The 17,701-nt window shown below is 34.7% G+C and overlaps 1 protein-coding gene across 1 annotated transcript in view; it reads right to left on the bottom strand.

Moving 5' to 3' along the window:
• LOC144253915 (A-kinase anchor protein 9-like) overlaps positions 1 to 17,188 on the bottom strand; it is a 109,315-nt gene extending 92,127 nt beyond the window's left edge. Inside the window, exon 1 of the mRNA XM_077796564.1 lies at positions 16,940 to 17,188. Coding sequence (XP_077652690.1) covers positions 16,940 to 16,987 — 48 coding nt within the window. The 5' untranslated portion in view covers positions 16,988 to 17,188. The remainder of the gene's footprint in view (positions 1 to 16,939) is intronic.
• Positions 17,189 to 17,701: the final 513 nt, after the last annotated feature.

Here is a 17,701-nt window from a genome sequence, read left to right as displayed (position 1 = left end):
ATATTAAAAGCCTAGAGCAATATTAAATAAATATATGTTGAATTTTTTATCTATTTTTTATAAAAGAGAGAGAGAGAGAGTGTGTGTGTGTGTGAGAGAGAGAGAGAGAGAGAGAGAGAGAGAGAGAGAGAGAGAGAGAATTTTAATATTTATTTTTTAGTTATAGGCAGACACAACATCTTTGTATGTGGTGTTGAGGATCGAACCCGGGCCACACGCATGCCAGGCAAGCACGCTACCGCCTGAGCCACATCCCCAGCCCCTATGTTGAATTTTTTAAAAGGATAATTTATTTTTAATTGAAAAGTCACCACACTAAGCAAGAGCATATAAAAGGCATATCTAATTCTACTTTATTAAAATGTTCCATGGTTTCAAAATTAAAATGAACAATTTTCAAATTACTTGAATCACTCTTAAGAGGTGAAAGATAAAAGAATGAGACTAAGTAAATTTCTTTGTTCCTTAAAAAGAGGAAATATATGATTAGAATTACTGTAACTATTAAATAGACCAACTACAAAAATGGCTAATAAATGAATAAGAACATAAAAAGAATCCTTCTCACTATAACCTCCCTCCTCCACCAAGAAAACCAAAACAGAACAAAAAGTTTCTCATAAAAATAATATCCACAATAGCTTTCTGGCAAGACTACTGTTTTATAAAAATGTGAAAGGAATAAAATCGTATCATGTATTCAATTATTTATAGCTATTTAGTTTTATTTTAAATTTGAAAAATGGCAAGCTAGCAGATAAGCAAAAAAAATCTGAATCAATTAGATAACCATCTGATACTGAAATGATACACTTTAAATTACTGAGAAAACATTTATTCTAAAACATGCTGAAAATTCAGACTATAGCCATTTGTGTTTGTCATTTGGAAGCCAATTATAAAAGTGTTAACAGATGTAGTCACAGAAATAGTTGCAAGATTTACTGGAAAGATATTATGTTCACATATTTATCTTTCAAAAGTAGACCAGATCACAAGTAAATGTCTTATCTTGACCAGAACATGAATAACCAACTGAATATAAATATATTGAGTTCCTTAAACTCAATATTTATAATTTTATAAATGATCATTCTCAATAAAACAATACATTTTCAAAATGTTATATATAAAAACATGCCAAGTTTTTATAATGTTCCTTCAAAAATAAATGACTAATTGAAGTCTGTTTTTGTGTGATTTTGTGTGTCCCATTGACTATTTACTACATGCCAGGCACTGTGCTAGACATCAATGAAACACACGGTCTCAAAAGTAGAACTTCACAGTATAATGCCAAACTATTATTAAATGGAGTGAGAAATAAGGGTTAAAGCACAATTTCTTAAGCCTGACAATCCTTCATATATACATATATGGACAGCGAGAAGAGAGAGAAGAGGTGTATTGTGTTATAGGAAACTGTATTGTCCTAAATTTTCTTTAAAAAGGCCTTCCAAAAGAGATGTGTTGTAGTTTTATGCCTGGAAAGCATAAAAATTGGATTTATGTCAGGTTGTAAGTATATAGTTCAGTTATTTAACAAATACTTATTGACTGCCTATCATGAGCTATGACAGGGCATGTAGTGATAAATAACATGTATGAACTCTCATGAATTGCAATCCAGTCAGAAAGATAATATTAAACAAATAAAGAAATATGTACATTCAAGTTATAAAAAGTGCTTTGAAGAGAAAGTATATGCATTAAAGACAGCATACAATGGAAACTCAATTTGTGGGACTGTGGGGAGAGGTCAGAAAACATCTTACTGAGACAAAAATGTAGAAACTGATATATAAAAATCAATTTGTTAGGGGCTGGGGTTGTGGTTCAGCGGTAGAGCGCTCGCCTAGCACATGCGAGGCCCTCAGCACCACATAAAAGTAAATAAATAAAATAAATGTATTGTGTAGAAATAAAAAATATTTTAAAAAATCAATGTTACCTGATCAATATCATAATCAGTAGCAAAACAAAACAGAACTAGAGTATCTGACTCCAAATCCAACCTTTCATTATACTAATTTGCTTTCTATGTATTTTTAGGTCCTTTTTCATTTCACATTCCTAGAACATTAATTTTAAAGACATGAACAAATGAAATCGCCAAACTGACAAGTGTTTTTTGACGAGAGGAAAAACAAACGTGAAAATGCACATACCTCAAAGAGAATGTTACAAAAATATGTAATCTGGTAATCTCTATAGTATTTAAAAATAACTATAAAAAGTGATTTTTATGTTTTTCCTCTAGAAAATGGAAGAAATCCCAAATAATTCTAATTATGGGGACTATTTGTTCTTTTCAGGGCTGTCATTAAGCCTTTTTAATATTCCTTTATGGATGATAAACAAGAAGGTATATAAACTATCACAGAAAAACTTTGGTGGCCTAACCATGGAAACAAAAAGATCATAACAACTAACCTAAAAACCAGCTGAAGAAGGGCAAATGAGAGCAAAGATAAAAGCAACATTTTAGGATGCTCTGAATCATATTTTCCAAAATAACAAAAAGGTACAAACCAGGCCTAGTAGAATGCCTGTAGTCCCAGCTATTTGAGAGGATGAGGCAGAAGGACCTCTTGAATGCAGGAGTTTGGGGTCAGCCTCAGAATCAGCAAGACACACCCCCCGTTCAAAAAAAAAAAAACTGTAAGAAAAAAATAGTGCTAAATAAAACTAAGGAAATCAAGAATGGAAAAGACCACAAGACTTTAAATCATTGAGCGACCAAACCTATTTATAGCCTATAATCTCATTCAATGCAATCACCTTCATGTTTAAAAAGAAAACAGATTCTGTAGCTTAAGGAATCATCTTAATTTTGTGTACTTCATGGCCTGGGTATACACACAACCCAAATACTTCTTGAATTTCAAAACAATATGGACTACATATAATATAGTGCTGGGCTGTCATATAGTACTAGCTATGTGACAGTGGACAAGCCACTTAACAAAAGGAGAATTCAGTTTCTTCAACTGTATAATGAAGAGATACATTAGAAGGATCATTTAAACTTGCCTCCAGGTCTTGGGGTTTTTTGAGAAATTTTTTCAATTATTTCCTTTCCTTTCTCCTTTCTTTACCTGCAATTCTAAGGAAACCAGCATTTTACTTATGAAAATTTGTAAACTGTTGCTTGAAAATACAAGTCAACAAACAATATATAGCTATTACTAAACAATCCCAACTAAAAAATGGTATAGGATACAGAAAAAGTGGAATGATTCAGTGTTCAGAACGAATCACATCTAAGTACATAAAATTTCCAAAACATTATTTTGTTCTCATGTTATTAAGTATCATTCAGAACAAATTACTAGAAAGTTCCAGAAAGGTGGGATTTTTAATAAAAATCAATCATTATACACTCCAAGTCTAGAACAGTGACTACATATAAGCTCTGAATAACTGCTGAATTTTTAAAAACTGATTTTTGTGGAAGAGGCACATCTAGGCATTAATTATAGGCATTATTTCTCAGAACTTCAGAACTCCTACATAGTTTCTTTAACCAAAAACAAAAACAAAAAACCCTAAGACGATACATTCAGGTACAGGGCTACACATGGCTATATTACTTAATGCAATGTAATGTTATGCAGCTGTCAAAAAATATTTTCAAAAAATTCTAATGTGGGAAAAAATTCTAATGCTGGGTAAAATAAGAGCACAAAACTGCATAGAATGAATCAAGTGCAGTTTTAAAATATATTTGTGCATAGAAACAAACTATTAAAAATTAAAACAAATTATTAAAAATACTTACTTGTAGATTATGAGACTACAGGTAATTTTTTTCTTCTTTGAAAGATCTTTACTGCCTTCTACCCCTACATATCTTTAAGGAATATTCACTGATAATATTATCATGGCTCCATGTGTTACTATGACTATTTTTTATGGTGCCTATGTTTTCCATTTACATCTGCTTATTTTATACATATAGATGCATGTAAGTATATATGCACACACAGAGAGATCTCTATCTAATATGCACATATAAACATACACAACAAAAAATTTAGGTCATGAAACAATCTTTTCAGTTTCTTCCATGAATCAATACAATGATATTAGTACTAGAATACCAAGACAAAGTGAGGAACAAAGTGATAAATGCTAAAGCAGTGGCTACAGTTTCATATTGGAGTCTCATTTCATTTTACTATCACATCGGTTCCTATGTTTATGATGAAAACAAGAGTGTTTTCTTTTTAGCCTGAAGTCAACTGAATCCAGTACTCCTGGCTCTAGGGCAATCCAAATCAATGTGAGAGTTTCATTTCAGATGCTTGATAGAAAATGTCTAGCAAGAATATCATTTACAATTGCTGCTTGGGATAGTGTACTCAGTCTTTGTATGCTTATGTCTCAGGCTGTTTTCTCCCACTACTGCCATTCCACCTTCAATAATAACTATTATTTTAAAGAATAATAAAACTATATACCTACTAGAAATCACATCCAATAGAGTGTTATTCAGATACCACCTACCTCTGCTTCATTTCATTGTCATGCAGGCTATTTTATTATTTATTAATTTTTAAGTCTAGGTTTTAAATGATTCCTTCTGATAAGCATATAGTTTTGGCAGGAAATATCAACTCAAAAATACAAGAACTGGGCTGGGGTTGGCTCAGTGGTAGAGCACTTGCCTTGCACGTGTGAGGCACTGGGTTTAATCCTCACCACCACAGGAAATAAAGATATTGTGTTCATCTACAACTAAAAAAAAATAAAATAATAAAATAAAAGAACTGCTACATCTGTTCAGTTCAGTGATCCATGTTAATGGTCAGTGGGTATCCAGTGTTCATCAATAGTTCCCAGGGATGTCTGTTTGATGATTTATATAATGAAACCATGTAGATAATATTAACAAATACAAGTTTTGCTTTTTTCATTTTTTTATTTTTTAGTTGTAGATAAACACAATTCCCATTTTATTAAGTTATTTTTATATGGTGCTGAGGACTAAACCCAGTGCCTCATACCTGCTAGCCAGGTGCTGTACTACTGAGCTACAACCCCAGCCTCACCAGGTTGCTTTTGATTTCACTCCCTCTTTCTACCTCATTTTCAAAGACACTCTCTAGTACTCAAGGACTAAGTCCTGTGTTCACAGGACTCATGATTTCTATACGACTCTAAACCCTTGGCACTTGCAGACAAAACCTAACACAGTAGTAGTATTTGTAACAGTAACAAAACTGGACATGACCTAAATGCTCACTGATAAGAATGGACATTGAGATAAATTTCTATAATGGAATACTATTGCAGAAGTGAAAATGCTCTAATGATATTGAACAAAAGGAAAATCACTGAAGACTTCACATAATGAAACCATTAAGTTCAAAAACAGAAAACTAAGTATAGTTTATGTACACATATGTGGTATAAAAAGCAAGGTGATGATAAATTCAGAACTATAGTTAGCTCAGGTGCTAAGGGTGGAATTAGATAAAGATTTTAATGCATTGGTACATGAATGTTTTTAATCTAAGTGATAGGTGTAGAGGTCTTTTTTTCACTTGTTTTAATCATATATATATATATATATATATATATATATATATATATATATATATATTTACCATGCATTCTTCTGTAGGTGAAACACTGAAGTACTTTTAAAGTATGTAGAACTTCCTTCTGAGGGAACTGGCCAGTACTTACAACTCCTACCATCCATAACATCTGTTTTCACCCTCTTTTGATAAGAGAAGTGAATCAGATTCTTCTCTTGAAAGTAGAGAACAAGGAAGTAGCAGAGCTGTCCAGAAAGGTTATAGAGAAGAGATATCTTATATGAAGGATTCTAAAATTAGTGCATAACTTGATCCTCATGTAATTACAGCCACGCCACTAAAATGATCTGTAAATTACAGTACACATGATCATCCTACAAGATAAATTGCAGCCCAAGACACTTTTCTCTATATCCAATACAGCCAGTTTTCCTTCTGGCATTAAATAATCCTTACAGAAGCACACCAAGTAAAGTACCTGGCTTATAAGAAGTCATAATATATAATCACTCAAGTATTGCAAAATCATGCAAAGTGGCTCTATCAATGGGTTTTAAACTTTTCTGCTCTTTGAAAATCTTTTTAAAATAGTGAGACTTGGTTTCCATCATATTTCTGATTTTGGCATGGGGCGTGTTCTAAACAGTAAAAAGAATTTTTAAAAAGCTTACCAGGAGCTTCGAGTGTACAGCAAAATTTGGGAACCACTGGATAGTGGTTTATTTTATGAGATTTGCTTCCACTGTTTATATATATTTTTTTGCCTTTTAAAATTTTTTAAAAATGTATTTAATGGGAAACCACTCCACTATATAGCATAGGTTGGGAAATTCATCCTATAATTTTTGTTCATACACAAACTGATATGTAAATAAAGGAAGTTAATATACAAAAATATGGAAATAAGATAAGAAATGGTGGCAAGAATGGCATCAATTTCCCATGGCTTTTCAGATTCTCTGAGGCCCTACTACACTTCTCCGTCCTTCCTCTGAAATCTCTGCATTTTTACAACAACCCTCTCTTACCTCATCTTAACTAATCTTAGTTTTTGTTTTGAAACAAAGAAGTCCTACCAGAATTAGACTGTTTATATTCAGCGATCTTAATCAAATCAATAGTTCATTTAAAAAATATATAGTTTTATTGCTTCATTTGTACAACAGTAACACATACTTACCACCTGGTGGCAGCATACCTACCTAAAAATAATAAATTATTTGGAAAGAACCCTTTCAGAGGTTAAGATATCACACACTTAAAAAAAGTTTTCTGCTATATTTAGGCTAAAATTCATACTACTTTTAAGTGATACATACAGCTCCTCATTATCTGATCCCAGTATATTTCTCTACTCTAGTTTTCTGCTATATAGCTTTAATCTTCTAAATTCCAACATGACAATGATTTTAAGAATGGCTAATAATTCTTTAAGACTTTTTATTACAGCCTGACAATATTCTAAAGTATTTTATACTAAAAGGTTAAATCTTCACATCAACCCCAGTACCAACATTTACAGATGAGTTACTGAGTTACAGAGAGGTTAAGTATAACTTCATAAAGACATATAGCCACTAAATGACAAAGTCACACTTGATCCCAGACAATCTGGGTTAGCCACTATAGGTTATACTTTTCTCAACCAAATTTTTGAAAAAAAATTATGTCTCATAAGGAACTTCTAATACAAAATATCCAAAACTGATTTCCCAATCTTGCCTGAAGTCAACAACTGAAACTGTTCCTTCTTTTTCTCTTAGTGATAACACCAACCTTCTATCCATGTTCTCTCCTTTACCAACCAATCACATTCTGATTTTATCCTCTCTATATTTCTTAATTATCCCTACACTTTCACTCCTATTTCACTGTCTCTCATTTGTAGTTCAACAGCCTCTAAATAATTTTACCCTCAAGTCTATCCTCCATACAGCTGCAAAATGGATCAATCTGAAACTCAATCTTCTTAAGTATCAGTTAAAAATAATTTTTTAAATGTAAGAATTTAAATGAATGAATGTATATGTAACCATATTACTCCTTGTCTTAAAACCCATCAACATATCCCACAACCTTCAGGATAAAAATGTCCTTAACATGAAATTCAAGACCCTCAGGATAGAGCTCAGACCTACCTTCTTTAGCTTCATCTCTTGCCATATCTTGCTTATACCTTTATACTCCAATAATACCAAGCCCTTGTATACCTTCCCCCAAGGAAGTCAAACTGTTCCACACCTCGGTGCTTTACTCTTCCTGTCTCATTTTCCTGATGTTTCTACCCACACCTCTCTCCTTTTTCACCTAGTTTTTCTCGAAACTTCAAGGCTTCATTCAGAGTTTATCCATGTAAGAAGCCTTCTCTAACTGCCAAATGGAATCAGATATTCTTCCCTTGTGTTTTTCATAGAGCCAGAATTATATTACACTCCTAAATTTATAAATATCTGTTTATATTTCTGCCTGCTAACTAAATGAAGCTTGCATTTAGCAGATTCCATGTCTTTCACATTCTATAGTCTAGCACAAGATATAACAAGCAATAAGTGCACAAATGTATTTATCAAATGAGTAAATAAATGATTCTCTGCACTTCACTTACTGTATTGTGGTTGACTTTCTACTCTATTAGAATGTGAAAACATTAGGGGCAGGCCTGTGGGGTTTTTATCTCTGAATCTACACCAACTTGCATGGAGGTTAAAAATATATTAAACAGATTAATAAGACTGAAAATACCTGAGTAACAAAATGAAAGGAACATTTTAAGATCAAGACAGTGACAATGTACAGAATCAACTTGAGAAAATTAACAGTCAAAAAAAAAAGCACATAAAAGGTGAGTTAGGCCTGATTTTCTTAGGGTGTGAGATAGGAATAGAATGAGGCAGATTTTGAATTAAAAAAAAAATTAGGTTTGGGATTTGGCTATGAGTATAAAAAAATAATCCCATAATGTTCAAAGGATTTTTCAACCAAGATGCGTCCAGAAATAGATACTACTATGCATAGAAAATATGATGGTGCATGAGATAGAGAAAACTTACAACATTAAAACAATTTAAGTTCATATCCTAGGAAAAAAAATAAGTATAGACTCTTCTTTCATAAAATTAAAATCTTGAGACCTATTTAAAATATTATTTTATCCTTTTAATTTACAAAAAATAAATATCATATATAAAAATAAATCTCAAATTATACTTTTTCTATCAAACTTTATTTTAAAAATTGGTATTGGTTGTTTGAAGCAGAAAAATGAAAGTCATTAGAAATGCTCAGACATGTAGTTCACTATAAAAGGAATTTATGCAAGTCAAAAGTAAACATTAGTTTGACAAATATAAAAGATTTCACACCAAAAATATTTATCTATTAGTAGAAAATAGAATTTCTGTAACTTTTAGCTAAAACCCATTATTTCATTTAAAAAATGTCCTCCTAGTGCACATTTGTTAACACAGTTTTTACACCTTTTCTAATACCTTAATCTTTAGAGCATCTACTAATTTATTCAACTTTCAAGGAATCAACATATACACATGCACTCAATAAAATATCAATGATGCAGGAAGTTAACTGAGATCACTGACCACACCTACGGCAACAACCCCCCACATCTCCCTCACACACTTTTCACACATTAAATTTGATTCTTGAACTAGTATTTTATTTATAATTGGTTCCTTTTTCTATCTTCCCTGAGGAAAACAACTAGTAAAGAAACACCAACTTGAGTAAAACTGAGACCTCTGAGAAATAAATATAACCTAATCACTGAGCCCCCACAATGAACAATCCTTAGTAAACAACAAGGAATTTTATAGTATATGCAATATCAAGAAATAGAAGGCCTAGCATGCATGAGCCCCTGGGCTCAATCCCAGGGTTGCTGAGGGGCTAGGGAGTGGCTAGAGAAAGAAACCATAGATCTTGTTAGTTTTTCAGAAATCTGTTAAGTCAGAAAATCTAATCAATCAATACAATTTATAAAGTCAAATTTTTAAATAGGACTTTGTATAATATATAGAGTAGTTCTGAATCATCAAAATAACTTGAGGCTCTAAAAAATGATCTCTAAAGGGGGAAACATACCAACACACAAAAAAAATCTTAGAATTACACAAAAAATTTAGATTACATAAAAATCAGAGCAAACAGTAACCCAAAAAAGGACAGCAACTGCAAACAAGCATTACATTGTTCGTGTAAGATAAAGGAATTTTACATAGAACAAAAGAATATAGATTTAAATAAATAACCTAGGCAAAACTACTCCTGGAACAATGCTAAATTTTTGAACAGTCTTAACGTTTAACACTTTTGAACAGTGTAAAACCCATGAGCAAATTAACCAAGCTTTAGGAGGTGTACCTAAATGGGCATTAAATATCCTAAGTTCTATTTTGGTGAAAACTACCACAAAAAGTAAAAGGGGAGTCCATATGACAATAAAAATCCTTTGTACTAGTAGAATACATACACAGGTCTATCGTGTTCACACAGAAAAATGACAGGGTTTTTTGTTATGGAAGACTAAGTCATTTTCCCCCCATAACTGATATGTATTGGTAATGATCAAGCCAAAAGGCCAACAGGTGCCCATTTGACCAAAAGGCCAACAGGTGCCCATTTGACCAGCTGTTTGTACTTATCGAACAGCTGGTCAAGGAATGGAATGACTCACTGCACCACAAAAAAAACTCAAACTTCACCATCACACTGTAATCAACTCACCAACAACTTATTCAAAGGAAGCACCAGTTTAAATTTTGGTGAGCCAAACAAGCTTTAAAAAAAAAAAAAAGATGGAAGATAATCCCACTGGAATTATCTGCTCCTCTCGTACATGATCATACATGCTCTCTCCCTCGAGGCATATATATATATATATATATATATATATATATATATTATATATATATATTATATATACACATTAATAATAATATGTAAAACAAGTTCATAACAACCAAATTACAAGATGGGTAAAGGACTTGAATAGTCTGAAGATCTACAAATGGCCAAAAAGCACACAAAAAAGATACTCAGTGTCATTAGTCATCAAGAAAACAAGAATTAAAACCACAGTGAGATATCCCTTTATGCTCACTAGAATGGCTATGATTTAAAAAATAGAAAACAAATTTGTTGAGATACAGAGAAGCTAGAATCATCATGCATTGTCAGTAGGTATGTAAAATGAAATGGCACAGTAAAATGGTAAAGCCACTATGGTAAGCAATTTGGAGATTCTTCAAAATGTTAAACAGAATTACTATAAGACGAAAAATTCTTAATTCTAAATATACGCCCAAGAGAAATGAAAACAGGTATTCAAATGCTTGTATACAAATGTTCACAGCAGCACTATTCACAATAGACGATGCATAGAAACAATCTAAATACCTATCAATGGATTAAAGTGTGAACACATTGCTGTATATACACACACTGGAATATTATTCAGTCATAAAAGGGAATGAGGCATGGACACATGCTACACAATGGCTGAACCTCAAAACATTACACTAAGTGAAAACAGCCAAACATGTAAACACCATTACACCTGGCCCTTTTTATTTATTATTTTGAGACAGGGTCTCACTACATGGCCAAGGGTCTCACTAAATCGCCTAGACTGGCCTAGAACTTGTGATCTTCCTTCCTCAGTCTCCTGAATCACTGGATTAAAGGCATGCATCACCATGCCTGGCTCCCAATTAAAAGAATGCTAACCAATTAAATAGAATGCCTAATTTTAATTTTAGAAAAATCTTACTAAGAAATAAAAATAATGTCCCTTATCACTAATGTTTCACAATTTACCAGAACTTTTTTCTATTTGTCATATTAGAAGAAATTAATTCACATTTCAATCATCAGCAGCCTAAATTAAATGTTTAATAGTCATAGTTTAGCTCTTTCTACAAACCTTTTTATGTAACAAAAATAAGAAATGTTTTTGTTTGAAAAAAATTTTGTCCCACTCTTGTCATCCTTTGGATGAATCCTATCTTTTTTGTTTCCTCGTTGCTGTGTGTTACCATTCAGTAAGGATGTCTGTGGTGTTCTGTCAATAAAACTGAAAAGTGAAAAGAGGAAGTAAAATAAAAGACACATCCAAGGGACTAGATGAGAACAGGAGTGGGATAAAAATTGTTCTCAAACAAAATTATCTCTTCACTGGATTTTACTGATGCTCTGTTTTCCTGCCTTAGAGAAATTTAACATACATTTCAAGAAGCCTGTCATGTCTATTCTTTCCCCTCAACACCATGTTTTCTTTTATTTCAGCAAAGCCCAAAAGTCATGAATTAGTTTTAAATCACAGGAATGCACCAGTCTCTGATGGAGGCATCAAATTGCTATATCCAGAAAAAGATTTAAAAATTGTCGTTGTAAAACTGTTATCAAATGTAACTTTGAAAATTAAGTAAGACCTGTCACAAGTATAAAAAACTATAAAGTTTAAAAGAAATCAGAGAGGGAGAATAGCTTTCTTCACTGTGGATCAGAATATCTGAAAATGCAAAGAACAATTTTATACTATAACTAGCTTGCCTATCACAGCAGCACAGTAATTGAAAAATCCTATCAATAACCTAATAAGAGAGCTTACACAGAACATTGTACACAACACTGGCATTACTCTACAAACTAAAAATGCTTGTTAAACAAACAAAAAAAATTCATATAATTCCAAGTTACTGAATGTAGTAAGAATTTTAATTATTCAATAAATAATGACAATTATATAAAACGCTATAGAGGTATAATACTTTGGTTTTGCTGAATTCTAGTACATTTGAAGAACTTTTTAAAAATATAGCAAAAAGTGATTTATAGACTAATTTCATTCTAACTACACAACTGTCCTTTATTTAATTTTGTTCACTAATAATTGATTACTTTGTTTATATAATCATAAATAATTTTACTTAGAAAAAATGAAGTCATTTAAAATGGAGTTGAAATAGTTTGGTTGATTCACTACAAGGATAGCCTATGTGGTGCCATCTCTGTCAGTAACTTGTAAATGAGGTCAAGCCCAGCTCTGAAAATATTTAATAATGTAGTTAACATCTCCAAGTATTGGGCTTCTTGCAACATCAATACTGAGAAGATAGCTGAGGACCCAACAGCAAACCAAAGAACTACCAAGCATCAGAAAAACTGAATTGCCTCGAAGTCCTTTCTACTAGGTTCCATTAGCCCTTGATTCTTATAAATCATTCCATTAACCTCAGTTTCTGGGTTCTTTTGTTACAACAAATCTAAAGCAGCAAGTTAGGGGAAGAGGCAAATGAGAAAATACAAAGCTGGACAAGCAAGTTCATAGGAAAAACCAAAAAACTGACAGCAAGGAAAATGGATTTTTATGACAAAAACAAAAAAAGCAATCCATAAATGTCCAATAATATAGAATTCTGACTACATAATACAAGCGGTACTGGAGTAAGAATTAGAGTTCCAGGACTACACTAATGTAGGAGACCTAGTTATTTTGCATTTCATGTTCTTGTTCTGTATGAGAGTCATACAACATTAACCTGTTTATCATACTGCATGTAATGTCTTTGTTTTTTAAATGATACCTGAACATTGTGCCTGATCATAAAAGAATAATGTTGTAGAGAATTTGTAAAATAAAGTATAAAAAAATTAAAATAGCCTATAACCCACTACCCAGAGATAACCACAACTGACATCTTGGTGCATGTTTTTTCAGATGTCTTCATATATAAATACTTAAACGTACCTTTCTTTTTTTTTTTTTTTTTACCTGACATTATCTGTGGACATTTTCCCAACTTGAAAAGTGTTTGTAGAATTATTTTAATGGCTACATAAAATAATTCATTCTCCTATTACTGCAGATTTTGGTTAATATAAAATACTTTACAAAGTACACTTCTATACTGTAGGGGTTGGGGTTGTGGCTCAATGGTGGAGCACTTGTCTAGCAACATGTGCAGCCCTGGTTTCAATCCTCAGCACCACATAAAAATAAATAAATAAAATAAAGGTACTGTGTCCATTTACAACTAAAAATTCTTTTTTTAAATTTAGATACTATACTGTATACATGAGAAGCTATTTTTAAAATGATCATTTATTATAAGGTCTTGAGAAAGGAAATTTAGAGAAATCTAGAGAGAAAGGAACAGAAGACCAATTACCAAGAAAAGATTAAAAAGTTGTACGTTGTAAAACTGTTATCAAATGTTAACACTTAAGTCTTATGAACAAATGAGATACTTGGAGAACCAAGTCTCTGAATAAATTTTGGGTAATGATCATTTTAGGTGGTTTCTGATACCAGCAATAAGAGACTTCTGATTAGGAAAATTCTGGATTACTCTTATTAAATTCCAACCTAGCTAGTAACACTGCACATTAAGAACTTACTCAGTCATTCTGCTCATTCATTCAAGAAGCAAATGTCAGGGACCGCCCTGTGCATGAGCTAAGACCCTCCAAAAGCCTTAAGTAAAGGGGATATTGGACTGGCAACATACGCCACATCATGTGTTATAGCAAGCAAGTGGCCTTTACCCCCACTCATCAAGGAAGAGCCTCAGCTCTGGGCTTGAGCGGTACCCAACAGGATTGGGCAACCCCTGCTGAAACACTATCCCCTGCCTTATTGGGTGGAACATTCTATCAAATGTCTTTTCCCTAATAAACAGAGGGGTTCCAAGTGCACTCGCTCTCTTGCCTTCCAGCGTGGAAGAAGACCCTTGAGGTGGCAGAGCAGGCCCACCCTCCACCTGAGAAACTCATGTCCACGTGTTGCATGATTCTTCTTCACTGTTTCCTTACTTTAATGTTGCAGCCAGCTCTTTTGACCAGCTCATCTTGCCAGCATGCACAGCTGGAGAGAACCAAACACTGAATACCTGCTATTTGAAAAGCACTATGCTAGGTTGCATTTAATTGATATTGAGAGTTTTCCTTATAAAATATTCTAGAAAATGAGTCAGTAGCATTTTAAATATTTTAACAAAATGTTGGGGGGGGGGGTAACATCCAAAATCCTACTGTATCTAACCTCTCACTGTACTTATTACCCAGGAGCATCTGTCTCTCCTACTTTGGAAAGCAGAGACTGTTGCCATTTCTCTATTTCTACCTCTTGATCTAAGTTTGCTGATTATGTGTCTGTTCAAAGTTAACTATGTTTAGTAGAACTGCTTTATAAATTTTGTTTGGTGTTGAGGACTAAACCTAGGAACTTGTGCTCTACCATTGAGCTATACCCCTAGCCCATGAATAACTATATTTATAATAGTTTTTCAATCCCATTCTAAAAGCACATATGTTTATACAAATTAAATAATGTACATATTTTGTTTAGTTTTGTTTGCGCAGTAGTGGAGATAAAGGGCAGTAGTGCTCTACCTTTGAGCTATAATCTAAGCTCCCCCTCCTTTTTTTTCCCCCTCAGACAGGATCTTGCCTCAGCCTCCTGAGTAGCTGGGATTACAGGTGTATACCACTGCAACATCTAAACTATTTCTAATAATGTTGTTTTCACTCTATTTACCATGTCCCTCTCAGACTTAATCCTTTTAATGATTGTATAATATTCCATTGCACTTACATGGCTGAGGAATCATGACCTCAGTAAAGTATTTTATACCAGATAGCTAATGTTGCAGCAAACATATGTTGCCTTAAAAGCCTCAAGGATCTCTTACTGGAAACTGGGCTCATTTCTAGAGGAAAATAAACTACAATAAAAATTAACTTAAAAAGATTTTTACCCCATAGGTAGACTTTTGAAAGACAAATATATACATAAAGAAATCAAAATTCTACTTTGCCAAATCTACTTACAGCAAGCAATTTAATTATTATGAAATGTGACTGTTCAAAGTTAACTACGTTTACTAGAACTGCTTTACATACATTTAAGAAAGATACATTTGGTAGAAGGCAGTAAACATTCTTAGGTAACAAATAAGACATCTAACCAGAACTTCCATGCTTTTGAAAAGGTACACAAAATTACTTTCAATTCCTTAGATGTAGAGTGTTTGCTTAGTCCCTTGGGTTGCACAACTGTAAGCAATTTTGGGCTTCTGAAAATGCCAATGTTCCTTCATTTATATATTCTAGAGTAAAAAACAAAATCTACCTGTTTACATACAAGCATTTAAGTCTTAACATTAAAAGGGGGAGATTATAAAAAAGTCAATTATATTTTAGAAATATGAAGCTGGTTAACATACACATTCCTTTAACACACTTCTGATGAACATCTACTACTGCATCTCTGCAGTAAGGCCTTTCTTTCATTGATTACTGAAATCATTGACCTGGTTTCCTTTGTTTATGTAGAAGAATGAAGAAAGAAAGGAAGAGAGGAAAAAATAGTTAATTGTGTTTCAAGTATGATTGTTATCCATTAGCTCTAAAAAGAATATCACCTATAAAAGAATATCACCTATAAAAAGTAGGGAGGAAGGGGGCCTTTCAGGCAAGCCTAAAGAGCTGCTCAAATATGTAATTTTTTTTAAAAAAATGCTATTCAATTTATATTTTGTCTACGATAAATTTTTCATGATGCCCCAAGGATATCTATGCATAATACAGTTTTGTAATGTTTGCGTTACAATTTCCATACATATACACACGCACACACACATAAAATCGGAACTCACTACACCTACACACACACACACACACACACACACACACACACGTAAAACAAATTATTTAAAGCAGGAATTCTAAAGCTTTGTTCTGTGGAATCTTTCCGTCTTCAGAACTTCCAATCCACAGGATACAAAACCAACTGCCATGACAAAGACCTCCAAACAGGAACGTACAAAGACACGCTTTTAAAAACGCCCCTAAAGCCAAGTTCACAGCTGGCACTTGTGGCACACTCAGGCCACTGCTGAGGCAGCTGTCACAGGCCAATCTCACACACGTCCTCCAGTGCCAGCGTGCCACCTAAGGAAGACAAGCTGATGATCAGCGCACAAATTCCCCACTGAATAAAAGGAAAGCTTTAAATCCCCGCCCTGGAAAACACAATGCCTGCACCACCCATAAAAGTCCCTTTAAAAGTGAAGGGCTGGAGGTTTAAAGGCTATTAATTACCACCTAATTATCAATACGGTTTAAAGAAAAGAGAGAGAGAGGTGTTTTATTGGGGCAGTCGTGAGAAAAGAGCCACACCATTCAATCACCACCGACGTCTCCTCAGCTAGGTAGCAGCACCGGGCTTTTACACGTCCTAGGAAAAGGGACAGGAGGGCGGGGAGGAAACCCAGACCCTGCAGCAACCTCCCTCCGAGCGCAGGGCACCCGGCTGCCGCAAACTCCTTCCCCAGGCCTCCTCCCACCTCTGGCCCGGCGGTCCCCGGCTCTCCTACCTTCGCTCTGCCAGCTTCTATCTTTCTCCTTCTTTCTTCGTCCTCCATGGCTTCTGCGGGGTAGGAAGGGAAAGAACAGGGAGGGGGTGGGGGGTAGAAAGGAAAAATCGGTTCAGACCGAGGTGGGACGGCTAGCTCCGCGACCCAGGCCGCAGGGCCCGGCCGGGAGCTGCCTCCCCCCGGAACAAAACCAGTCAGTCGCTGCAATCACTGGCGAATCGTCCTCGTCCACACGAGTACAGCGGTCGCCACCGCCACCTGCGTCTCCACGTAAACACAGAGTGAGGCGGGAGTCCAGACACGTCACAGCGCGCAGGCGCCTCGAACGCCGCGTTGCCTGGCAGGTGCGCCCCGGCCCCGCCCCGCCGGCCTCGCGGGGCCGAAGGTTCTAACCCAGTCCTCAGCGCGCGTGGGGGGGGGGGGCTCCAGCCTGCCGGACGACCCCCACCGTGCAGGGGATTCAGTGCTTCCAGAACACCGGGGTTTTCCAAATTACACAAATAACAGATGCTTCTTGGGGCAATTGGCGAACGCTCCTGAAAAACCCCAGGGGAAAGATGGGAGGGAGGAAGCGGCGGGGTGCTAGCCTTCAACCTAGACTAACTCCCCCAGGACTCAAAGGATTCGGGGGAAACAGCTCCGTTACTTTGTTAGCCTGAGAGCCCCGCCCTTTTCCCCAACACTGGTTCCCGCCCAATTTCGGGTTCATCCTTCAAGGCCCACCCCAAGCGCCGCCCCCAGATAGCTCTGATTTCTTTGTTC

Source organism: Urocitellus parryii, chromosome 3 (assembly GCF_045843805.1).
Source record: "Urocitellus parryii isolate mUroPar1 chromosome 3, mUroPar1.hap1, whole genome shotgun sequence".
Lineage (NCBI taxonomy): Eukaryota > Metazoa > Chordata > Mammalia > Rodentia > Sciuridae > Urocitellus > Urocitellus parryii.
Note: the sequence above shows the minus strand (reverse complement) of the source record. Positions and strands in the feature narration are given on the sequence as shown.